Source organism: Caenorhabditis remanei, chromosome II, assembly GCF_010183535.1.
Source record: "Caenorhabditis remanei strain PX506 chromosome II, whole genome shotgun sequence".
Taxonomy (NCBI): domain Eukaryota; kingdom Metazoa; phylum Nematoda; class Chromadorea; order Rhabditida; family Rhabditidae; genus Caenorhabditis; species Caenorhabditis remanei.
This window is the reverse complement of record NC_071329.1, coordinates 15,149,036-15,173,191: the sequence shown is the minus strand read 5'-3', so window position 1 is coordinate 15,173,191 and position 24,156 is coordinate 15,149,036. Positions and strand designations below refer to the sequence as shown.

General features: G+C 39.8%; 7 protein-coding genes and 1 pseudogene across 8 annotated transcripts; 3 read left to right on the top strand and 5 right to left on the bottom strand.

The window, feature by feature from the left end:
• Nucleotides 1-3,035: 3,035 nt before the first annotated feature.
• On the bottom strand, nt 3,036-3,656 carry GCK72_007097 (uncharacterized protein; the record flags this gene model as incomplete). Its single annotated transcript, XM_003099823.2, has 2 exons — nt 3,036-3,216; nt 3,268-3,656. The coding sequence occupies 2 exons, from the start codon at nt 3,654-3,656 to the stop codon at nt 3,036-3,038; spliced, it is 570 nt and encodes a 189-aa protein (XP_003099871.2).
• Nucleotides 3,657-4,074: 418 nt separating this feature from the next.
• On the bottom strand, nt 4,075-6,710 carry GCK72_007096 (uncharacterized protein; the record flags this gene model as incomplete). Its single annotated transcript, XM_053725977.1, has 10 exons — nt 4,075-4,317; nt 4,830-4,898; nt 4,946-5,083; nt 5,146-5,201; nt 5,271-5,514; nt 5,568-5,764; nt 5,812-6,124; nt 6,168-6,352; nt 6,409-6,648; nt 6,695-6,710. 10 exons carry the CDS (start codon nt 6,708-6,710, stop codon nt 4,075-4,077), a joined length of 1,701 nt encoding a protein of 566 aa, XP_053590171.1.
• A 1,314-nt stretch (nt 6,711-8,024) lies between these two features.
• GCK72_007095 (uncharacterized protein) lies at nt 8,025-9,936 on the bottom strand (the record flags this gene model as incomplete). The annotated part of the gene is made up of 8 exons (XM_003099855.2): nt 8,025-8,186; nt 8,231-8,286; nt 8,356-8,599; nt 8,653-8,849; nt 8,897-9,212; nt 9,256-9,440; nt 9,490-9,729; nt 9,777-9,936. 8 exons carry the CDS (start codon nt 9,934-9,936, stop codon nt 8,025-8,027), a joined length of 1,560 nt encoding a protein of 519 aa, XP_003099903.2.
• A 2,683-nt stretch (nt 9,937-12,619) lies between these two features.
• GCK72_007094 (uncharacterized protein) lies at nt 12,620-15,484 on the bottom strand (the record flags this gene model as incomplete). Its single annotated transcript, XM_003099844.2, has 8 exons — nt 12,620-12,781; nt 12,826-12,881; nt 12,954-13,197; nt 14,194-14,390; nt 14,438-14,753; nt 14,797-14,984; nt 15,034-15,273; nt 15,319-15,484. 8 exons carry the CDS (start codon nt 15,482-15,484, stop codon nt 12,620-12,622), a joined length of 1,569 nt encoding a protein of 522 aa, XP_003099892.2.
• Nucleotides 15,485-15,910: 426 nt separating this feature from the next.
• Nucleotides 15,911-18,085, top strand: GCK72_007093 (annotated as a pseudogene). The gene is made up of 9 exons: nt 15,911-15,926; nt 15,974-16,186; nt 16,231-16,418; nt 16,463-16,778; nt 16,826-17,022; nt 17,076-17,319; nt 17,388-17,443; nt 17,500-17,600; nt 17,971-18,085. Coding segments are annotated over exons 1-9 (1,446 nt in total).
• Nucleotides 18,086-19,210: 1,125 nt separating this feature from the next.
• Nucleotides 19,211-21,099, top strand: GCK72_007092 (uncharacterized protein; the record flags this gene model as incomplete). Its single annotated transcript, XM_003099854.2, has 9 exons — nt 19,211-19,226; nt 19,274-19,486; nt 19,537-19,724; nt 19,769-20,084; nt 20,132-20,328; nt 20,382-20,625; nt 20,695-20,750; nt 20,803-20,955; nt 21,004-21,099. 9 exons carry the CDS (start codon nt 19,211-19,213, stop codon nt 21,097-21,099), a joined length of 1,479 nt encoding a protein of 492 aa, XP_003099902.2.
• GCK72_007091 (uncharacterized protein) lies at nt 20,128-21,276 on the bottom strand (the record flags this gene model as incomplete). The annotated part of the gene is made up of 5 exons (XM_053725976.1): nt 20,128-20,344; nt 20,389-20,462; nt 20,809-20,946; nt 20,995-21,116; nt 21,171-21,276. The coding sequence occupies 5 exons, from the start codon at nt 21,274-21,276 to the stop codon at nt 20,128-20,130; spliced, it is 657 nt and encodes a 218-aa protein (XP_053590170.1).
• Nucleotides 21,277-22,932: 1,656 nt separating this feature from the next.
• Nucleotides 22,933-23,597, top strand: GCK72_007090 (uncharacterized protein; the record flags this gene model as incomplete). The annotated part of the gene is made up of 3 exons (XM_053725975.1): nt 22,933-23,137; nt 23,197-23,311; nt 23,363-23,597. 3 exons carry the CDS (start codon nt 22,933-22,935, stop codon nt 23,595-23,597), a joined length of 555 nt encoding a protein of 184 aa, XP_053590169.1.
• Between the last annotated feature and the right edge of the window lie 559 nt (nt 23,598-24,156).

The following is a 24,156-nucleotide window of genomic DNA, read 5'->3' as shown; positions in this document are numbered from 1 at the left end:
TATCGACGGTAAAATTTACCAAATTCTTGACGGTGGCCTGGCTGACTCTCGAATCTTGGTGTTTGGGGGAAGTGTGGAGCTCCACCGGCAGAAGCTCCAATTGGTCGGCTATAGTCTTGGCGATGATTTGAGATGCCTTCTGAAATTTTCGATTTTCAGAAAACTGCGTTTTTGAAAAAATAAAAAACGTACGTTGTGAATTTCTTTGGGAAAAATGATCGTATCCTTCCAGTGATGGACGTTGAAGCGACTGATCTGAAATTATAAATTTGATTGTGATATCGACTTCAAGTATTTTCAAATCTGAAAGTTTCAAATCTCACCCTGTCCGAAGCGTCCTTGATCCTGATAGTAATTTTGATGATTGAATTCTTCTCGGCGACGATCTGGAATATCTAGCATTTATTGTCATTATGGAAATCAAGAACTTACTGAATGAATTTTGATGTCCTCGATTTCCGTGGCCACGAGCATACGGATGATAGTGAGGCGCTGAAAAATGAAACATTGTTACGGTACATACGGATTATGAAAGTTACCTTGGAAGTTCTGATGGCCGTTTCGATTCTCGGCACTTTGATGATATCCTCGGTTGGTGTATCCAATATTCGGATGACGTCCAGAATTTTGTGGAGTATAACCTGGAATTAAAAGACATAAATTGAAAAAATATAATCAAAAGTCTTACCAACCCTCCACGATCCTCCACGATGTCCTCCACGATGTCCTCCACGATGTTCATGATACGCGCCTCGAAATCGTGGTCCTTCTGGAAATTTGCTTTTATTTAGGAATTTAAATTTCTAACCTAAACTTACGATGATAGTTTCCGCTGTATTGATTTCCACGCTGCATTCCGTATGCTAGTTGAAAGATCTGAAAACCCACAGTTTCAGTTGAGAATCAATAATAAAAACGAAGCAAAAAGAGAAGAGGAAAAAGTTCTCTTTACCACTTTTGAATAAAGTAAAAAGAGGGGAAAGGTCACTTTATGATTAGGAATGAGAGAAATAGAGAACGGAGAGGAAACAGGGACTGGTGTTTGTGTGTACGAGGTAGAAAGTGGTAATGAAGAAGGAAAGTGCACGTGTTCTATTGCATGCTGGCTTGTTCGACACTACGGAATCTGTTATGAAGGGTAGTGTGAAAACTGTTTTGTGTAATTGTGATAACTACGAATTTGAGATGGAAAAGTCTCCAGTAAACCTAGCCATGATAAGTTGGCCTGATAAGATAAGAAGATAAGACATGATACGAAGAGTTGTCACGGGTATGCCATTTTTCGGTTTGTAGAAAAAAGCTCGAAAAATTTTTAAAGACCCGGCCCAGCCCGAAGGCCCCCAAAGGCCCCAAAAATTAGTTTTTTCAAAACATTTTTCCAGTTTTTCATCAAAAATGTAAACATTTTTGATGATTTTTTCAGAATTTCTTTTAATTATGAGTCAAAGTCGAAAATTTGACTTTTCCGCGAAAAAAATTCAAAAGATGGAAAAATTTTTGAATTTTGAGTTTTGGCACCAACTATCCGGGCTTTGACTAGTATGGTTGTATATTCCTGAAGGTCGAGTTCTTGAGGAATTTTCTTAAAAACAACTACCGTAAACCCTGTATTAGAAGGATCCACAAATATTGTCAAAAATTAAATTGTGAACTTCTAAAATGTGAGCTTCTAAAACACCTCGAAGCTTTCTTTTAATTAAATTTCTAGGCTGGGAGTCTGTTGATCGAATCCCGGCTTATTCAACCACCTGGTCTAATACAGTTTTACAGTTTCCACTGATTTATAAAATCTACATATATTCAATCTCCTACATTTCTTATGATCTTGAGACGTTTTCTTATTTATAAGAATTAAAAATGATGACAGGAAAAGAGAAAAGAGAAAACAGAGAAAGAGAGAGGGGAAGAAATAGTATGGGGAGGCAAAAATGACACAACTGAGCAATGGCAATGTGATTGCATCTCTCTCCTCCTTCGACAGTTTGGAGAAAAGTACTACATGTTATGGGACACCACGTAAATCGGGGAACGAAAAAAAGTGTGCGCAGAGGATTCTAGGACTTTCGTGGGGTCAGTGCTGTGCGAAAAAACCCCTTCTAAACAATTTTCAAAAAAAACATAAAGAATTTTTTCGAACATTTTTGACCGAAAAACCCAAAAAATTCGAAAATTGTACCGCCTGTAGAATAATAGTGAACGATAGCGAGAGATAGATAGAGAAAGAGAGGAGTCCCCCAGCTTTGGACATCTTCTATGAGTTGAGTGTTTGCGTGAATCGTTTGGAATCGAAGAACGTATAGGTGGCAAAATATTTATGATGTCACTTTATGTGAGAAAAGGTGCATGCTGCAGGGAATATTTGACCCCTCTCCATCATCCTAAAAAGAAAACAGAAATGTTGAAAGTGTGAACATTTGTAGATTCGATTTGATGTTTACAAGAAAGAACATCTGTTGAAAAGGTCAGTGGGCGGAGTCAGAGCGGACGGTAAAAGAAAAAAGGATACCCTATAGTGAGGGAAGATGGTGCGGTAATCGGAGCGCCTCATCTCCATCAAAGGGGTCATAAAAATGTCTTCACCCTTTTGTTTTATTTTAGCACTGGCTCACGAATTGAAATGATGAGATGGGCGTGAGAACAAACAATGAATATTGTTGGGACTCTAAGATTATAGGAGCCTATTCATTTTTATCCGAATTTGTAGGTCAGCAAGGCCAGAATTCTGAACGACGGAAAGAAAATGAGCATACTAGACGATATAAAACACCAGTATCTACTTTTACGTGAAATACGATTTCAAAATAACGGAATAACGGAATTTTCAGCTTAACTACATACACATTTCAATTTCAAAGTTAGTAATTGCGCTAGACGAGCTTGAAAAGTGACAATAAAAAATTTGAAGAAAATGCAGAATTTTATTCAGTTTCGGTCAAAAATGAGTCGCCAGGGTCGTAAAACCTTGTCGAGTACTTAACGGTAAGGCTTTACTAATGACAAGTTTAATGTATCCACGTTTATTCAGAAACTCAATGTTAATAACAACGGAAGCCCTTCTTCGGGACGCAGATCCACTTCGCAAAATCATCAAACACATCTTTTCGAACATAGCCCTTACGATTTTTTTTCAGTTTGCACAATCCACCAAAATCAGAACTGGGGAAGCTACCATCCGGGCATTGGGAGGTCGGGGGACCAGAGATAGCTGGAGTGTCACTGAAATTAGCAATTTGTACTTTTGAAAGTCTGGGATTGGCAATCACTCACGAAGAATCAGTCACGGCGCTGATGATACGAACTCCTGTCTTCATACAAGTTGAGATGTAACTAGTCATAGTTTTCTTTCCAACTGCAGATATTAAATCATACACCGTCGACTTCCCTTCATCAACGTTTCCGATATCAAAATAAAAATCGAAACCATTATGAGAAATGATTGACGGTTTTGGACAGGTATCAGTAAAAGCCAGTTGTTCCAATATCTTCTTCTCCAATTTCGGATCGTAGGTGAGTTCATTCATATTGGCAACTTGGTACTTTTCAGCGAATTTACTTCTCTGTCTGTTGACAGTGTCGAGATGGATTTTCCAGGGAGAGCGAGGATCACACATAACGGCAGGAGCCAAAAGGAGCAGGGAAATCAAGAGTGACTTCATGATTGAGCGACTTCAGAGAGAAGTTTGAACTGAGGGGAACTACAATAGACACAGCTTATATAGGGAGATAGATCTGATAAGATTGTTATCAAAGTTCAATAAAAAATTATCAAAAAAACTAATCTGAAGATTCTTATCACTGGGCTAACACGTTGGCGAATAGGTACGATAAAGTTCCATGGCCAAAAATAAAAATCCAAATGAAATAGGAAAAATTGTAAAGGGCTGATTCAGTCACCCTTGTTACACTGAGCACCAATCGGGTGAAATGTGGGAGGGGGGGCAGGAATTCAATTAAATATATTTCACATGATAATCAATAATGTTTTGATAAAGATATTGTGATGAATGAAACTGTTGCGAGTTGATCAAAGTGCGAATCTAGATGATTCAGCACACTCTAGATGATTCAGCACACTCACATAGCTGAATTACAACTGGACTGACTGATGCCTGGGTTATTACTGTGGTCGTAGTCTGCATACACTTCGGTGATGATTTCCAATGCTGTTACAGTAGTAACATGGTTTTGGTGGTGGGAATCTGTGGGTTGGCGAGTTTGGATGAGGACGGAGACATCTCGTGCATCTTGAACGCTGGTGCAATCTGTCCCGTCGTGCTTCTGTTGTCCAATATCTTCTACAGGTGTCACTGAGATGTTCTTCAAGACAGCTGATACATCTCACGGTTATGTTTCATCCGTTTTCTTGTCGAGAAACCGGAGACCGGACGCTACTCCTTGTGACTGAAAAGTTATTAACAAATATGACTTGCTGTGAAAAGTTTATTTTCAACGCACCTCATGGATAACCTCATGATACGCGAAAACAAACAAAATTCTCAGAAAATAAAAATACACAGCTTTAGGGCAGCCACCTGGCGCCCAGAGGGGGAATACTGAATAGAAATGAAAGTTGTGGAGGTTGTCCTTCCCTCGGGCTTCTACCAGAAATGACGCATTGTTGCATTTGTTCCGATGTCGCTTTTTGTGTAACAGTCTAACAGTAAGTTGATTGAGGAAAGAGGGAAAGATTGTTGGATTCAAAATAAACTTTATTGACGGTAATTTTGCACAATGAATCCCAGTGTAGCATTCCAAATGTTAATATCTATAGTGTCATTCTGTTGATATAGCAAAACGAAAAGCTATCCAATTCGTAAATAGGATGCAACCTCGCTCGCAAGAATTTCCGGACACGTCAACTCAAGTTTCTCAATATAGTAAAACTGATCCCTGTTGTGCTGAAAATGTCTGTCTATACATATGTTTATCCAAATGTAAACTATACCCATTTCAGATGAAAAGTCCACTTCTGGCTGTACAGCCATCCATCGTCCTTTTTTGGTGGTTTTGTCACAGTGTCCATTTGAAAAGTGGTGGATTCGGTGGCAGGGAATTTGATGGAGGAAGGAATCAAATTGTAGCCCTGGAATATTTCAAAGCGTTAAAATACGTAGATGGGAATAGGGGGGGGGGGGGGGGGATTACCACAAGAGTAGTGTTGACTAGAAAATGTTTATGCATCATCGTGAGACGGATTTGGGCTGAAATAGGAAAGGTTTGGATTTCTAAACAGGCCTGCAGACAGTTATGGATCTCAAAAAAGGACTTACTCAAATTCTTTGCATATCTTGCTTCACAAATGTTCGCCTCCACATATCCATTCATTGAAAACTTTTGAATAAAATCTACGGAGGAGTACCAGTAAACCGGCGGCGGTTGACCACGCACCTCCTCCAAAAAGTTTTCAGTTATCAGCTCAGGCATATGTTTCAGAGATTCTTGCATGTAGTCGATGGTGGCAGGACAGAGGGCATGGAACTTTGTAATGTACCAGTGATTGTCTCCGTGTTTGTTCTGTTATTAGATATTGAATTTATGTTTTTATATTCAGGAGGACAATGACTCACAAAGGAAAGCCGAATCTTGAAATTCCATTCATGAATGGTCGCATTCTCTCTCAATCCGATTTCGAGTCTCATTGTGATTCTGGCAGTCATCTCGGTGTCATGTACACTCAACATTTGGACTGTCACATAATCTGTATCAGTTCTATTTGGCGGCTTCCACATTTGACTCAACCTTCGATACCAGGATTTTATCATTTCTGTAACATACTTTTCGAGTCCCTTCTACCCTCATGATTACACTCACGTCCAGTATATTTTGGCAGCTTGGTTTCCTCATTGTGGTTACACACTCCCGCATCTAATAACTCCTCATCTTTCTCCAATGCCTCCAACCAGATTGACGGAATCTCATAATCTGTTTCCAAATACTTCATTTCCCCCGGTGACATGATGTAAAAAAGCGCACGGACATGTCGATTATTCTCTTGTTTTAAAGCTTCAAGGGCCTCTTTCTGTACTCCAACATCTGTGTATTCATGGTTGACTACTCCATGTTCAGTACAACCACCACCGACGACGATGTGCACGATTTTGTAGGAACCTTGCTTGTTGATTACCTGAAACTGGCATGTGTACCGACAGACGGTTCTTGTCTCTCACCTGGTACTTGAACTCCACATTATAGATCATCGTGACATTGTAATCCCACCAAGAAGTCAATTGAAACTCGGAAACTACTTTCAAAACATCTTTGGTAGTGTTCAAAACGTTGAATGAGTATGGCGCGTTCGGATCGATTGGCTTAAATGTGTTGCGATTTTTGTGAAGGAACATGTTGAATTGGACTGAAAAATGAGTACTGTAACTTTAGGGGGCTCATCTGGTCCATAGAATATTGTACCCTGGTTCATTTTAAACGGAGAATTGCAGACCTCTGCCACCATATTCTCATCTTGAGCCGCGTATATCAATGCGACATGACTTTTCCATAAAGGATCTCTGAGCGCAGTTTTCCATAACGGATCTTTAAAGGAAGATTGCCAACGAAAGTTTTGAGAAATTTCTTCGCCCAACTTGTTCTTTACAGACTCCACATAGCCGTTATCTTTCTCCATCCAATCATCAAGTACTTTCTGATTCACTGAAATATTTTTTAATTTCCCAAAATATGAAAAAGTCAAACTCACTTATCCTCGCCACCATTTTCGGATCTCTTAGATTGAATCTCTTCCCGATGGATTTGAAAACTTCATTCACTTTTTTGGTCCTATTTCCATGTTTGTTTTCATGTTGATAACAAAAATGAAGTGGAATGCAGATGCAAAAAAGAAGCAGCAGAGTTCTGAACATCATAGCGAAGCGAAAGTTTTTCGAACTAAATTTGCAAGTGTTGGAATATGGAATGAGTGGAAAATAGGGCTTACGTGAAGGTCAAAACAACATATTTCACGGGAAGATGACAAGTTGTTCTGAATAATTATGAATAATGAAAATTGACTTTTTCGAGGAACAAATTTCAAAAAGTTTGAATTTTGGCGCCAACTACCACCACTTCACGTGAGCCTTATTTTCCACTCTTTCCAAATTCCAACACTTGCAAATTTAGTCCGAAAAACTTTCGCCTCGCTATGATGTTCAGAACTCTTCATTTACTTTTCTTCCGATCTCCTGATTGTCTTTGTAGAAATGAGTGGAGATTTTCATACATTCTATCGGCGTTTAGGCTAGAGAACCTAAGTATTCATCAGTGTTACTCAACAAGTAGTTGATAGATGCATAGTCAGCTTTTCTGATGAGTTTGGCTTATTTTGTTACTTTTTTGGTTCTGCTTTTGACTGAAAGTGCGACGTGAATAATGATATTGAGTTGTTTTTCTCTGGTAATCACTGCATTCATTTTTTTCCAGGAGCTGTCCAATTGTCCAGTCTTCCTGGGAATCCATCTTCATGACCTCGATTTTCTCACGAATTCTCATCCAATATTATATCTTTGGTCATCTCCGCGTCGAGTTGACCTTTGTTGTCGTTCAACTGGGACCCGATGATTGTGATTGTGTCCAGCAGTTTCCTCTGATCAGCTGTTGCCTCTGATTTTGCTGTGACTGTCCTTAGCTGCCTGGTTTATTCAGTCATGATCCTCTTCTTATCGTGGGGAATACTGAATAGAAATGAAAGTTGGGGAGGTTGTCCTTTCCTCGGGCTTCTACCAGATATGACGCATAGTTGCATTTGTTCCGATGACGCTTTTTTGTTTAACAGTAAGTTGATTGAGGAGAGAGGGAAACTAAATAATCCAAAAAGGTATAATACCAAAAAATCCAAATGCTTCAAAATTTAATTTATTTAAAACAGTTCCAAAGCCATACTCATTTTTCTTATCTTATTTAAATCGTATAAAAGATTGAATATCGTGAAATTCCAGATAAGTCTTGTACAAGTTGGGGCACGTCAACTCAAGTTTCTCAATATAGTAGAACTGATCCCTATTGTGCTGAAAAATGTCTGTCTGTACATCTGTTTATCCAAATGTGAACTGTACCCATTTCAGATGAAAAGTCCATTTCTGGCTGTACAACCATCCATATGGCTCCTGGGCTCGCGGGCTTGTCACAGTATTCATTTCAAAAGTAGTGGATTCGGTGGCAGGGAATTTGATGGTGGAATGATCCAATTTGTAGAGCTTAAATTTTAAAGTTATAAAAGAAGGAAAAAGGAAGGAATTACCACAAGTGTAGCATTGGCTACACCATAGATATACTTCATAGTGAGACGGATTTGGGCTGAAAACATGAACGTTTGGGCTTCGAAACAGGCCGGCAGACAGTTATGGATCTCAAAAAAGGACTTACTCAAATTCTTTGCATCTCTTGCTTCACAAATGTTCGCCTCCACATATCCATTCATTGAAAACTTTTGAATAAAATCTACAGATTGGTACCAGACAACCGGTGGCGGTTGACCACGCACCTCCTCCAAAAAGTTCTCAGTTATCAGCTCAGGCATATGTTTCAGAGATTCTTGCATATAGTCGATGGTGGCAGGACAGAGGGCATGGAACTTTGTAATGTACCAATGATTGTCTCCGTGTTTGTTCTGTTATTAGATACTGGTTTAAATGTTTTATATTCAGGAAGACAATGACTCACAAAGGAAAGCCGAATCTTGAAATTCCATTCATGTATGCTCGCATTCTCTCTCAATCCGATTTCGAGTCTCATTGTGATTCTGGCAGTCATCTCGGTGTCATGTACACTCAACATTTGGACTGTCACATAATCCGTATCAGTTTTATTTGGAGGCTTCCACATTTGACTCAATCTTCGATACCAGGATCTTATCATTTCTGAAACATACTTTTCGAGTTCCTAGTATCTCCATGATTACTCTCACTTCCAGTATATGCTGGCAGCTTGGTTTCCTCGTTGTGATTACACACTCCTGCTTCCAAATGCTCATCATTTTTCTCCAACGCCTCCAACCAAAGCGATGGGATCTCAGAATCTGTTTGCTCCAAATACTTCATCGACGCCGGTGACATGATGTCGAAAAGAGCTCGAACATCTACATTATTCTCCTGTTTTAGTGCTTCCAGTGCCTCTTTTTGTACTCCAACATCTGTGTATTCATGGTTGACTACTCCGTGTTCAGTGCAACCACCACCGATGACGATGTGCACGATTTTGTAGGAACCTTGCTTGTTGACTACCTGAAACAAATGGACTGTCTATACCGTCAGTACTATCTCTCACCTGATACTTGAACTCCACATTATAGATCATTGTAACATTGTATCCCCAATAAGAAGTCAATTGAAACTCGGAAACTAATTTCAAAACATCTTTAGTAGTATTAAAAACGCTGAATGAGTATGGCGCATTCGGATCGATTGGTTTGAACGTGTTGCGATTTTTGTGAAGGAACATGTTGAATTGGACTGAAAACTGGGTACTGTAACTCTGGGGAATTCATCTGGTCTACTGTACCTTGGTTTAATTTGAACGGAGAATTGCAGATCTCTGCGACCATATTCTCATCTTGAGCGGCGTAGATCAATGCGACATGACTTTTCCATAACGGATCTCTGAGCGCAGTTTTCCATAACGGATCTTTAAGGGAAGATTGCCAACGGAAGTTTTGAGAGATTTCTTCGCCCAACTTGTTCTTCACAGACTCCACATAGTCGTCATCTTTCTCCATCCAATCATCAAGTACTTTCTGATTCACTGAAATATTTTTTTAATTTCCCAAAATTTGAAAAAGTTAAACTCACTTATCCTTGCCACCATTTTCGGATCTCTCATTATGTATCTCTTCCCGATGGATTGGACCACTTCATTCACTTTTTTGGTCCTATTTCCGTTTTCATGTTGGAAACAAAAATCGAGCGGAATGCATATGATAAAAAGTAGAAGGAGAGTTCTGAACATCATAGCGAGGCGAAAGTTTTTCGAACTAAATTTGCAAGTGTTGGAATATGGAAAGAGTGGAAAATAGGGCTCACGTGAAGGACAAAACTAATTATTTCACGGAAAAATGACATGTCAGTTGGCGCCAAAAAGCCCGGGATTGACAAGTATGGTTATTCACTAGGGAATGGCTCACACAATGGTTGGAGATACAGAACATGATATATATATCACCGGAAAGCTGACGTTTCCCTGATTCCGAATCTGTATTCAGTTTTTGCAATGGCGCTCCCAGTTTTGAGAAATCCGGCTCCAAAGTTTGTGTAAATTTTAGTGCTAAAACTCGAGTTTCCAACCCGCGTGTTGCCGCAACACGTAAACCCATTCGGGGAATAGTTAAACCAGTGGTCGAATGGTCGAGGGGGTTACAGGTGGGGTAGTACGTCGAGGGGGTTACAGGTGGGGTAAAATAGTACTATTCCCCGAATGGGTTTACGTGTTGCGGCAACACGCGGGTTGGAAACTCGAGTTTTAGCACTAAAATTTACACAAACTTTGGAGCCGGATTTCTTAAAACTGGGAGCGCCATTGCAAAAACTGAACGTAGATTCGGAATCAGGGAAACGTCAGCTTTCCGGTGATATATATCATGTTCTGTATCTCCAACCATTGTGTGAGCCATTCCCTAGTCAGACCAATTTGTCATTTTCCCCGCGAACCACTTTGTATTGAGCTTCACGTGAGCCCTATTTTCCACTCTTTCCAAATTCTACTTGCAAATTTAGTCCGAAAAACTTTCACCTCGCTATGATGTTCAGAACCCTCCTTCTACTTTTCTTCCGATCTCCTGATTGTCTTTGTAGAAATGAGTAGAGATGTTCATACATTCCATCGACGTTTAGGATACAGAACCTAAGTATTCAATCAGTGTTACACAACAAATAGTTGATAGATGCATAGTCAGCTTTTCTGATAAGTTTGACTTCTTTTGTTACTTTATTGGTTCTGTTTTTGACTGAAAGTGTGACGTGAATAATGATATTGAGTTGTTTTTCTCTGGTAATCACTGCATCCATTTTTTCCAGGAGCTGTCCAATTGTCCTGTCTTCCTAAGAATCCATCTTCAGATCCTCGATTTTCTCACGAATTCTCATCCACTATTACATCCTTGGTTATTTCTGCGTTGAGTTGACCTCGATTTTCGTTTAATTAAGACACAATTATTGTTATGGTGTTCAGTAGCTTTCTCTGATCAGATATTGTTTCAGATTTTGCTTTTACTGCTCTGAGTTGTCTGGTCAAGTCTGTGACAGTCGTTCTCTTGTCGTAATACTTTTTGTGAAGTAGATCCACTGTGAAACGCAAGGTGTCCTTTGGGGGGTGCTCGCTCTGACTAAAATCTTCTCGACCAATAACGTCGAGCCTGGGGCGCAATAGTGGTAATTGCCGGCCTAGGCCGGGCCACCAGTTGCTGGGGAGCTTATTTTGTGAGGGGCCATTAAAATGCTCGCTCAGAGAGCAGTCACAACTCGGGTATGGTCAAGCAAGGTACAGTTATTTCTCTACAGTACTGATTTTAGTACTGAATCATCCGCACATCCCACTGGTTTGCGTGGTTGCAGGGCGATGATCTGTAGAGACATCAAACTTGGGTAATTGAACCTTTATTGAAAGATAAAAGATTAGCTCTCGCCTCTGCTTTTATACTGAGCAGAGGCGGAGCCAGACAGAAAATGTGTGGGTGAAAGAATTCAATTAAAACAGATAGAAAGAATGATTCAAGACTAAAAGCCTATGAATCATATCGGATGGGAGCGGGGAAAAGAAAGTGGGAGATGTACAAAGTACATCGAGTACACACGGCCGTCTGGTAGTTCTCTTCCGTCAACCTGAACTGCCTCATCAGCTCTTTGGATTCTCCCTCCAATGCATTGATGAGGTAGTTGAACTTCAATAGTTCGTTTTGAATCCCATTTTGTTTTAATGACGTTTCGAAAAGTAACCAGAAGTTTTCGAAATCGGATGAAATTTGGCACGTTCGGCATGCTTTGTGCCATCTGCTGATTGCGGTAAGGGAAAAAGGATTCTCCCCCATTCCTTTCTTCCTCCTTCTCTGCAGGGTGACTCATCCTTTTCATTTCAGCCTGCGCACTCGCCACCAAATTGGTCAGATCAATGACCTGATTGATTCTGAAAAGTTAATAACGGATATGACTTACAATAAAAAGTTTATTTTCAACGCACCTCATGATAACCTTTTATATACGAAAGCAAACGAAATTCACAGAAAATAAAAATAAACAGGTTTAGGGCAGCCACCTGGCGCCCAGAGGGGGAATACTGAATAGAAATGAAAGTTGTGGAGGTTGTCCTTCCCTCGGGCTTCTATTAGATATGACGCATAGTTCCATTTGTTCCGGGGCCGCTTTTTTGTGTAGCAGTGTAACAGTGAGTTGGTTGAGGAGAGAGGGAAACTAAATAATCCAAAAATGTATAATCTCAAAAAATCCAAATGCTTCAAAATTTATTTCATTAAAACAGTTCCAATGCCATACTCATTTTTCTTCTCTTATTTGAATCTTATAAAAGATTGAATATCGTGAAATTCCAGATAAGTCTTGTACAAGTTGGGACACGTCAACTCAAGTTTCTCAATATAGTAGAACTGATCCCTATTGTGCTGAAAAATGTCTGTCTGTACATCTGTTTATCCAAATGTGAACTGTACCCATTTCAGATGAAAAGTCCATTTCTGGCTGTACAACCATCCATATGGCTCCTGGGCTCGCGGGCTTGTCACAGTGTTCATTTCAAAAGTGGTGGATTCGGTGGCAGGGAATTTGATGGTGGAATGATCCAATTTGTAGAGCTTAAATTTTAAAGTTATGAAAGAAGGAAGCAAGAAGGAATTACCACAAGCGTTGCATTGGCTACACCATAGATATACTTCATAGTGAGACGGATTTGGGCTGAAAACATGAACGTTTGGGCATCGAAACAGGCCTACAGGCACTTATGGATCTCAAAAACCAAGAACTTACTCAAATTCGTTGCATCTTTCGCTTCACAAATGTTCGCCTCCACATATCCATTTATCGAAAACTTTTGAATATAGTCTACAGATTGGTACCACTGAACTGGTGGCGATTGGCCACGTACCTCCTCCAAAAAGTTCTCAGTTATCAGCTCAGGAATATGTTTCAGAGATTCTTGCATATAGTCGATGGTGGCAGGACAGAGGGCATGGAACTTTGTAATGTACCAGCGATTGTCTCCGTGTTTGTTCTGTTATTATTAGATATTGGTTTTGTTTCTACAGGGTGGCTGATAAGTATTGAGACACGTATTTCCCAGATTTCCCTGCATAGAAAAAAACTCAAGGTGTCCATTTCAGAAAACAACTATATTTTTCGAATCAGTACAACATTATGACCAGCTTTTGAAAAAAAATACTAGGTTTGATTCCGTGGTCGCGTGCCAGACGCCCAGATGTGACAAGGGAAAAGTGACTCTGCGCCGCGGGTAAGAAGGTTTCAAGATCAACCAAGGAGATTCAATAATATAGCGGTCAACAATTATTCGATTGTCTTATTATTGGTCTAAATAGCTTACGGTAGACTTTCTGAACATTTCTCAGCCCTCAAATCGAATTTTTCGGAATTAAGGAGAGTGGGGGCCTCTCTGATATCCGAAGGTCTAGCTTTTGAAGCAAATAATGGAGAACCATGATTATCAACTCATAAGAATGCGATAACCTGAAAACAATATGATCAAAACATGTATTAGACATTGTAAATTCAGTTCAGAATTGTTGAATTCTTCCTATATTCTGTCCTCAATTTTTGTGACGGTTTATCTCAAAACTCGCTATTTTGTTCATTTTTCTTTTTTACTACAAGTTGCACTTGAAGCCCTCGTGGATCCGTGACCATGCGTTTATCTGTTTTCTTGTTTTAATATAATTTTGAGGATAACATCTCAGCTGTCACCAACCAAATTCCTAGTCTCGAAAAATTTGTGCTCCTGTAGATATGAGCCAATCAATGAATGTGATAACTACCTACGGCGCAGAGTCACTTTTCCCTTGTCACATCTGGACGTTTGGCACGCGACCACGGAATCAAAAATAGTACTTTTTTTAAAAAGCTGGTCATAATGTTGTACTGATTCAAAAAATATAGTTATTTTCTGAAATGGACACCTAGATTTTTTTCTATGCAGTGAAATACATGTCTCAATACTTATCAGCCATCCTGTATATTAAGGAAGACAATGACTCACAAAAGAAAGCCGAATCTTGAAATTCCATTCATGTATGCTCGCGTTCTCTCTCGATCCGATTTCAAGTCTCATTGTGATTCTGGCAGTCATCTCGGTGTCATGTACACTCAACATTTGGACTGTCACATAATCCGTATCAGTTCTATTTGGAGGCTTCCACATTTGACTCAATCTTCGATACCAGGATCTTATCATTTCTGGAATAAACGTTCCAGGTTTCAATTACCCTTATTATCACACTCACTTCCAGTATATGCTGGAAACTTGGTTTCCTCATTGTGATTACACACTCCTGCTTCCAAATACTCATCATTTTTCTCCAATGCATCCAACCAAAGCGATGGGATCTCATAATCTGTTTGCTCTAAATACTTGACCGACGCGGGTGACATGACGTCGAACAGTGCTCGAACATCTACGTTGTTCTCCTCTTTCAATGCTTTCAGAGCCTCTTTCTGTACTCCAACATCTGTGTATTCATGGTTGACTATTCCGTGTTCAGTGCAACCACCGCCGACGACTATGTGCACGATTTTGTAGGAGCCTTGCTTGTTGATTACCTGAAACGAATGGACTGTCTATACCGTCAGTACTATCTCTCACCTGATACTTGAACTCCACATTATAGATCATTGTAACATTGTATCCCCACCAAGAAGACAATTGAAATTTGGAAAATAATTTCAAAACATCTTTGGTAGTGTTTGGAAAAGTGTAAAATGTGTATGGAGCATTCGGCTCGATTGGTTTGAACGTGTTGCGGTTCTTGTGAAGGAACATGTTGAATTGGACTGAAAACTGGGTACTGTAACTCTGGGCAGTTCATCTGGTCTACTGTACGTTGGTTCAATTTGAACGGAGAATTGCAGATCTCTGCGACCATATTCTCATCTTGAGCGGCGTAGATCAATGCGGCATGACTTTTCCATAACGGATCTCTGAGCGCAGTTTTCCATAAGGGATCTCTGAGCGAAGATTGCCAACGGAAGTTTTGAGAGATTTCTTCGCCCAACTTGTTCTTCACAGATTCAACATAGTCGTCATCTTTATCCATCCAATCTCGATATACTTGCGCATTCACTGAAATATCTTCTTTTTTTCCAAAACTAAAAAAGATAAACTCACTTATCCTCGCCACCATTTTCGGATCTCTCATTATATATCTCTTCCCGATGGATTTGAAAACTTCATTCACTTTTTTGGTCCTATTTCCATGTTTGTTTTCATGTTGGTAACGAAAATGGAGTGGAACGAAGATGCAGAAAAGTACAAGGACAGTCCTGAACATCATAGCGAGGCAAAAGTTTTTCGAACTAAATTTGCAAGTGTTGGAATTCGGAAAGAGTGGAAAATAGGGCTCACGTGAAGTAGTGGTAGTAGGCGCCAAAATTCAATTTTTTATATATTTTTTTTGCGAAAATGTCAATTTTCATAATTCATGATTATTCAGACCAACTTGTCATTTTTCCAGTGAAATAAGTTGTTCTGACCTTCACGTGAGCCCTATTTTCCACTCTTTCCGAATTCCAACACTTGCAAATTTAGTTCGAAAAACTTTTGCCTCGCTATGATGTTCAGAACTCTCTTTCTACTTTACTGCATCTGCATTCCACTCCATTTTTGTTATCAACATGAAAACAAACATGGAAATAGGACCAAAAAAGTGAATGAAGTTTTCAAATCCATCGGGAAGAGATTCAATCTAAGAGATCCAAAAATGGTGGCGAGGATAAGTGAGTTTATCTTTTTCAAAATATTGGGAAATTAAAAAATATTTCAGTGAATGCGCAAGTACTTCGAGATTGGATGGAAAAAGATGACAAATATGTAGAGTCTGTCAAGAACAAGTTGGGAGAAGAAATCTCTCAGAACTTTCGTTGGCAATCTTCGCTCAGAGATCCGTTATGGAAAAGTCATGCCGCATTGATCTACGCCGCTCAAGATGAGAATATGGTGGCAGAGATCTGCAATTCTCCGTTCAAATTGAACCAGGGTACACCAGATGGACTCCCCAGAGTTACAGTACCCAGTTTTCAGTCCAATTCAACTATTTCCTTCACAAGAACCGCAACACGTTTAGACCAATCGATCCGAATGCTCCATACACATTTTACATTTTTCCAAACACTACCAAAGATGTTTTGAAATTAGTTTCCAAATTTCAATTGTCTTCTTGGTGGGGATACAATGTTACAATGATCTATAATGTGGAGTTCAAGTATCAGGTGAGAGATAGTAACCGCCTGTCTGAACAGTCCATTTGTTTCAGGTTATCGACAAGCAAGGTCGTTTCGACATCGTGCACATCGTCGTCGGTGGTGGTTGCACTGAACACGGAATAGTCAACCATGAATACACAGATGTTGGAGTACAGAAAGAGGCTCTGGAAGCACTAAAACAGGAGAATAATCGACATGTTCAAGCTCTTTTCGACATCATGTCACCGGCGAAGATCAAGTATTTGGAGCAGGTAGATTATGAGATTCCATGGGTCTGGTTGGAAGCATTGGAGAAAAATGATGAGTATTTGGAAGCAGGAGTGTGTAATCACAATGAGGAAATCAAATTTCCAGCATATACTGGAAGTGAGTATGAGAATAAGGGTAATTGAAACCTGGAACGTTTATTCCAGAAATGATAAGATCCTGGTATCGAAGATTGAGTCAGATGTGGAAGCCGCCAAATAAAAATGATTTGGACTATGTGACAGTCCAAATGTTGAGTGTACATGACACCGAGATGACTGCCAGAATCACAATGAGACTTGAAATCGGATTGAGAGAGAACGCGACCATACATGAATGGAATTTCAAGATTCGGCTTTCCTTTGTGAGTCATTGTCTTCCTTAATATAAAAACATAAAACCAATATCTATTAACAGAACAAACACGGAGACAATCATTGGTACATTACAAAGTTCCATGCCCTCTGTACTGCCACCATCGACTATATGCAAGAATCTCTGAAACACATGCCTGAGCTGATAACTGAACACTTCTTGGAGGAGGTGCGTGGTCAAGCGCAACCGGCTCAATGGTACTCGTCCGTAGATTTTATTAAAAAGTTTTCGATGAATGAATATGTGGAAGCGAACATTTGTGAATCAAGAGAAGCAACAAATTTGAGTAAGTTCTTTTTTGAGATCCATAGTTGTCTGTAGATCTGTTTCGATACCAAAAAGCTCTTATTTCAGCCCAAATCCGTCTGACCATGATGCATAAACATCTTCCAGCCAACACTACTCTTGTGGTAATCCCCCCCCCCCTATTCCCATCTACGTATTTTAACGCTTTGAAATATTCCAGGGCTACAGGTTGATTCCTTCCACCATCAAATTCCCTGCCACCGAATCCACCACTTTTCAAATGAACACTGTGACAAAACCACTAAAAAAGGACGATGGATGGTTTTACGGCCAGAAGTGGACTTTTCATCTGAAATGGGTATAGTTTACATTTGAATAAACGGATGTACAGACAGACATTTTCAGCACAACAGGGATCAGTTCTATTATATTCACAAACTTGAGTTGACGTGTCCGGAAATTCTTGCAAGCGAGGTTCCAAATTATTTACGAATTGGATAGTTTTTTGTCTTGCTGTATCAAAAATATTAACATTTGGAATGCTACAGTAGCATTCATTATGCATAAAATCCTTCAATAAACTTGATTCCGAATCCCACTATTTTTTTTTGCGAATGTTGTTTTTTCGTGCATAACAGGTTATCATGAGGGACGTTGAAAATCAACTTTTTACTATTTCACGTTTTACTAGATACAATTGTATTCTCAACAACTCCTTCCAACCAACCAACACTATGGCCCAATCCGTCCCACCAGGAGACATCCAGACCCAGTCAGGAACCAAGATTGTCTTCAATGCTCCTTAGGATGACAATCACACCTACCACATCAATGTGATCAACTCTTCGGCTCGTCGTATTGGGTATGGAATCAAGACAACCAACATGAAGAGACTTGGAGCCGATCCACCATTTTGAGTTCTCGACCCAAAGGAAGATGTTCTTTTGGCTGTGTCCCGTGATGCTTTCGCCTTTGGACAGGAGGACACCAACCGTATCACCGTCGAATGTACCAACACTCCAGATGGTGCGGTCAAGCAGTTCCGTCGTGAGTAATTCCAGGGAGATGGAATGGTCTATCGTAAAAACTTACCGATCGGGTACAATCCATAAAGAACCATGGAGCCCTCAGAAGACTTTGTTCCTAGATTTGTGTCTGTCTCCATCAAAAAAATCGTAAAAATATGTCATATCTGTTACTAACTTTTCAGTCATAAAGAGCGAACAACGTCCCCCACTGAAAGCATCTCCGTACATGGTGCATCAATCAGATCATTGAACCGATGGATGCAGCAACCAGTTTGATGGCGAGGGCGCCGGCTGAAATGAACAAGATGAGTCTTCCAGCAGAGAAGAAGGAAGAAAGGAATGGTTCGGCCCCGGCCTTGTCAGCGAAATTAAGGCCCGGCCAGAAGGCACAAAGGTTCGAAAGAAAGTGGGGTAGTTGGCGCCAAAATTCAAAGATCAAATTTAAAAAAAAAACGCTCGACAATTTTTCAGAATTAGTTCACATTTTCAATAAAAAATGTTTTTAAAAATATTGTTTCTTTTTTTAAACCGATGTTTGGGACGGGCCTTCAAAACTTTCGTTCTACCCGGACTGGATCTTCGGGCTTTTCCGGACCGTGCAGAGCCTGCCCGGGATTGACAAGTATGGCTATTCAGACCAACTTGTCATTTTTCCAGTGAAATAAGTTGTTCTGACCTTCACGTGAGCCCTATTTTCCACTCTTTCCAAACTCCAACACTTGCAAATTTAGTTCGAAAAACTTTCGCCTCGCTATGATGTTTAGAACTCTCTTTCTACTTTACTGCATCTGCATTCCACTCCATTTTTGTTATCAACATGAAAACAAACATGGAAATAGGACCAAAAAAGTGAATGAAGTTTTCAAATCCATCGGGAAGAGATTCAATCTAAGAGATCCAAAAATGGTGGCGAGGATAAGTGAGTTTATCTTTTTCAAAATATTGGGAAATTAAAAAATATTTCAGTGAATGCGCAAGTACTTCGAGATTGGATGGAAAAAGATGACAAATATGTAGAGTCTGTCAAGAACAAGTTGGGAGAAGAAATCTCTCAGAACTTTCGTTGGCAATCTTCGCTCAGAGATCCGTTATGGAAAAGTCATGCCGCATTGATCTACGCCGCTCAAGATGAGAATATGGTGGCAGAGATCTGCAATTCTCCGTTCAAATTGAACCAACGTACGGTAGAACCAGATGGACTTCTCATAGTTACAGTACCCAGTTTTCAGTCCAATTCAACATGTTCCTTCACAAAAATCGCAACACGTTCAAACCAATCGAGCCGAACGCTCCATACACATTTTACACTTTTCCAAACACTACCAAAGATGTTTTGAAATTATTTTCCAAATTTCAATTGTCTTCTTGGTGGGGATACAATGTTACAATGATCTATAATGTGGAGTTCAAGTATCAGGTGAGAGACAAAAACCGTCTGTTTGTACAGTCCATTCGTTGCAGGTAGTCAACAAGCAAGGCTCCTACAAAATCGTGCACATCGTCGTCGGTGGTGGTTGTACTGAACACGGAATAGTCAACCATGAATACACAGATGTTGGAGTACAAAAAGAGTCTCTGAAAGCATTGAAAGAGGAGAACAACGTAGATGTTCGTGCGCTTTTCGACGTCATGTCACCCGCGTCGGTCAAGTATTTGGAGCAAACAGATTATGAGATCCCGTCGCTTTGGTTGGATGCATTGGAGAAAAATGATGAGTATTTGGAAGCAGGAGTGTGTAGTCACAACGAAGAAACCAAGTTTCCAGCATATACTGGAAGTGAGTGTAATCATGAGGGTAGTAGGAACTCGAAAAGTATGTTTCAGAAATGATAAGATCCTGGTATCGAAGATTGAGTCAAATGTGGAAGCCTCCAAATAGAACTGATACGGATTATGTGACAGTCCAAATGTTGAGTGTACATGACACCGAGATGACTGCCAGAATCACAATGAGACTTGAAATCGGATTGAGAGAGAATGCGAGCATACATGAATGGAATTTCAAGATTCGGCTTTCCTTTGTGAGTCATTGTCTTCCTGAATATAAAAACATAAATTCAATATCTAATAACAGAACAAACACGGAGACAATCATTGGTACATCACGAAGTTCCATGCCCTCTGTCCAGCCACCATCGACTATATGCAAGAATCTCTGAAACATATGCCTGAGCTGATAACTGAAAACTTTTTGGAGGAGGTGCGTGGTCGACAGCCACCAGTTCGCTGGTACCAAACCGTTGATTTTATTCAAAAGTTTTCTATGAATGGATATGTGGAAGTGAACATTTGTGAAGCGAAAAATGCCACGAATTTGAGTAAGTTCTTCTTTGAGATCCAAAACTGTCTGTAGGTCTGTTTTGAAACCAAAAACGCTCTTATTTCAGCCCAAATCCGTCTCACCATGATGTATGATTATGGTCTAGACAATGCTAGTCTTGTGGTGATCACACCCCATTCCCATCTACGTATCATAGCATTCGTCACAATTTCAGCTCTACAATTTGGATCAGTCCACCATCAAATTCCCTGCCACCGAATCCACCACTTTTGAAATGAACACTGTGACAAGTCCGGAACCCGCTAAGCCCGATGACGCTATTCATACGCATAAGCACAGCCAGAAGTGGACTTTTCATCTGAAATGGGTATAGTTTACATTCGGATAAACAGATTTACAGACAGACATTTTTCAGCACAACAGGGATCAGTTCTATTATATGCAAAAACTCGAGTTGACGTGTCCGGAATGGATTCCAACCGGGGTTCAAGTTTGGATGCGAATTGGATAGCCCTTGCTGTATCAACACTGAAAATATTACCATTTTAAAATGCTACAATGGGATTCATTGTGCAGAATTACCTTCATTAAAGTTTATTTTGATTCCAACAATCTTTCCCTCTCTCTTCAGCCAACTTACTGTTACACTTTTACACAAAAAAAACGGCATCGGAACAAATGCAACCATGCGTCATGTTTGATAGAAGCCCGAGTGAAAGACAACCTCCACAACTTTCATTTCTATTCAGTATTCCCCCTCTGGGCGCCAGGTGGCTGCCCTAAACCTGTGTATTTTTATTTTCTGTGAATTTTGTTTTTTTCATGTATCATGAGGTTATCCATGAGGTGCGTTGAAAATAAACTTTTCACTGTAAGTCGCATCTGTTATTAACTTTTCAGTCAGTCACATAGAGCAGCGTCCCCCATTGAAAGCTTCTTTGTACATGGCGCATCAATCAGCAGATGGCACAAAGCATGCCGAACGTGCCAAAATTCAATGGAAATCGACCAAAACGATCTACTGAAGTTCAACTGCCTCATCAATGCATTGGAGGGAGAACCCAAAGAGCTGATGAGACAATTCAAATTGACAGAAGAGAACTACTAGAAGGCCGTGGATCTACTTCGAAAGAAGTACTACAATAAGAAGAGAATCGTGACCGAATTGGCCAAGTAGTTAAGGACATGAGGTACGCAAAATCAGAGACAACAGCTGATCAGAGGAAACTGCTGGACACAATCACAATCATCGGGTCCCAGTTGAACTACAACAAAGGTAAACTCGACGCGGAGATGACCAAAGATATAATATTAAGTTTCAATCCACGAATGTTACTCATGTACGGACAACTTCTGGTTAATTGCCAATCGTCTCCTTTCAAAAAAATTGTAGCTATGATTGAATGTCCAACCATTTAGGCATATGTCAATTGCTCAATTTCTGGACAAAAGAATGAAATACGCCTATTCGTCAATCAACATTGAAAACTGCACTGGCAAATGTGGATCAGAGGCTTAATATTTCATCATCAATAGATCACCGCACACTCATTGCACAGGACTACCAATTCATCAAGTTTCTAGAATTAATATCGTCTGATACCGTATTTGACGATATCGGCATTATCCACTATCTGGGACGCTATTATGGATGGCTTTTTTGGATATTCAAGTCATTTCAACAATGCATCAACAATATCTCTTCTTCTCGTCTCTTGTGGTAATTCTCTTGCTGCAGTCGTCAGCGATGACGATACGTCAAACGTTATGTTGATAGTAATATTTTATATGTACGAATGTTTATATTAAAAATTATGTTTATGTTTTTATTTGAGTTGTATGAAAACAGACACGCGTTTCCTTTTTATTCTGATATTATTCTGGACAATAAATCTTTCTGGACTAAATCACATCTTCGATAATTCGACAGAAAGTATTAAGCTGGACCGTTTAGAGAAGTCATCTTCCAAGGATAACTCGAAAATGAGAATCTCAAGCAACTATTCGACCAACGACAAACCGAAGTCAAATGAGAATGGAAGAGAAACCGACTAGCCGGAGACGTGTGTATACTGCAAGGCTGACGGTCATTGGGGATTTGATTGGACCAAAGTTTCGACAGTAACTCTTTTATCAGCAAGCTCATAATGATTTATTCGATTCGCTGAACTATGGAACTTCATCACGCCAACGTGTTAGCCCAGTGATAAGGATCTTCAGATTAGTATCTTTGATAACTCTTTTATTGAACTTTGATAACAATCTTATCAGATCTATCTCCCTATATAAGCTGGGTCTATTGTAGTTTCGTTCAGTTCAAACTTCTCTCTGAAGTCGCTCAATCATGAAATCACTCTTGATTTCCCTGCTCCTTCTGGCTCCTGCCGTTTTGTGTGATCCTCGCTCTCCCTGGAAAATCCATCTCGAGACTGTCAACAGACAGAGAAGTAAATTCGCTGAAAAGTACCAAGTTGCCAATAGGAATGAACTCACCTACGATCCGAAACTGGAGAAGAAGATTTTGGAACAACTCGCTTTTACTGATACCTGTCCACAACCGTCAATCATTTCTCATAATTTTATTTTGATATCGGAAACGTTGATGAAGGGAAGTCGGTGATGTATGACTTAGTATCTGCAGTTGGAAAGAAAACAATGGCTAGTTACATCTCAACTTGTATGAAGACAGGAGTTCGTATCATCAGTGCCGTGACTGATTCTTCGTGAGTGATTGCCAATCCCAGTCTTTCAAAAGTAGAAATTGCTAATTTCAGTGACACTCCAGCTATCTCTGGTCCCCCAGCCTCCCAATGCCCGGATGGTAGTTTCCCCAATGGTAATCTGTGCAATCTGAAGAATAATCGTGACGGCTATGTCCGAAAAGGATGGTTTGATCCTATCGGTTTAGCTGTCGAAATTCTAGCTAAAAAGACCGATGAGGTTTATGAAGATGCAAAAGAGGAAGCTGGCAAAGTTCTCGTCGGCACTGCAGAAATCTTGGATGGATGAACTATTTCCCTGTTTCTTATTTCGAGTTTCTGAATAAATGTGAATACATTGAACTTTTTATTAGTAAAGCCTTACCGTTGATACCCTGGTGCCTCGTTTTGTACTAGACCTGTATAAATAATCAGCCTTTTTCTTACAACGCTAGTTTTCTTCAAAGTGAGCTTTGAAGAATTTGCCGTAATTTGCGGGCTCTCTGAATTTTGAAATGGAGGCTGCTGAATTGTGGACCCATTTCTCAAAAAGGTATAATGCAATAAGTCAGGCCGGACCACAACTTCGGCTAAATCTTTTACTGTCACCATTCTAGCTCGCCTAGCACATTTGCTAAAATAGTTGAACTTTTTAAAACATGTAGTTAAGCTAAAAATTCCGTTTTTTTATTATTTAGGAATCTATTTTAAGTAAAAGTAAATTCAGTTTTTCTTATGTGCAAAGTTTTTCTTATATGTCTTATATGCAAAAATTATCAGCAAGTAGATATACATTACTGGCCATAAAGAATGCGAAACTTGCAGTTTTAAGTTGAAAATGGTCAACTTTGTGAGTGTTCCACGGCCTC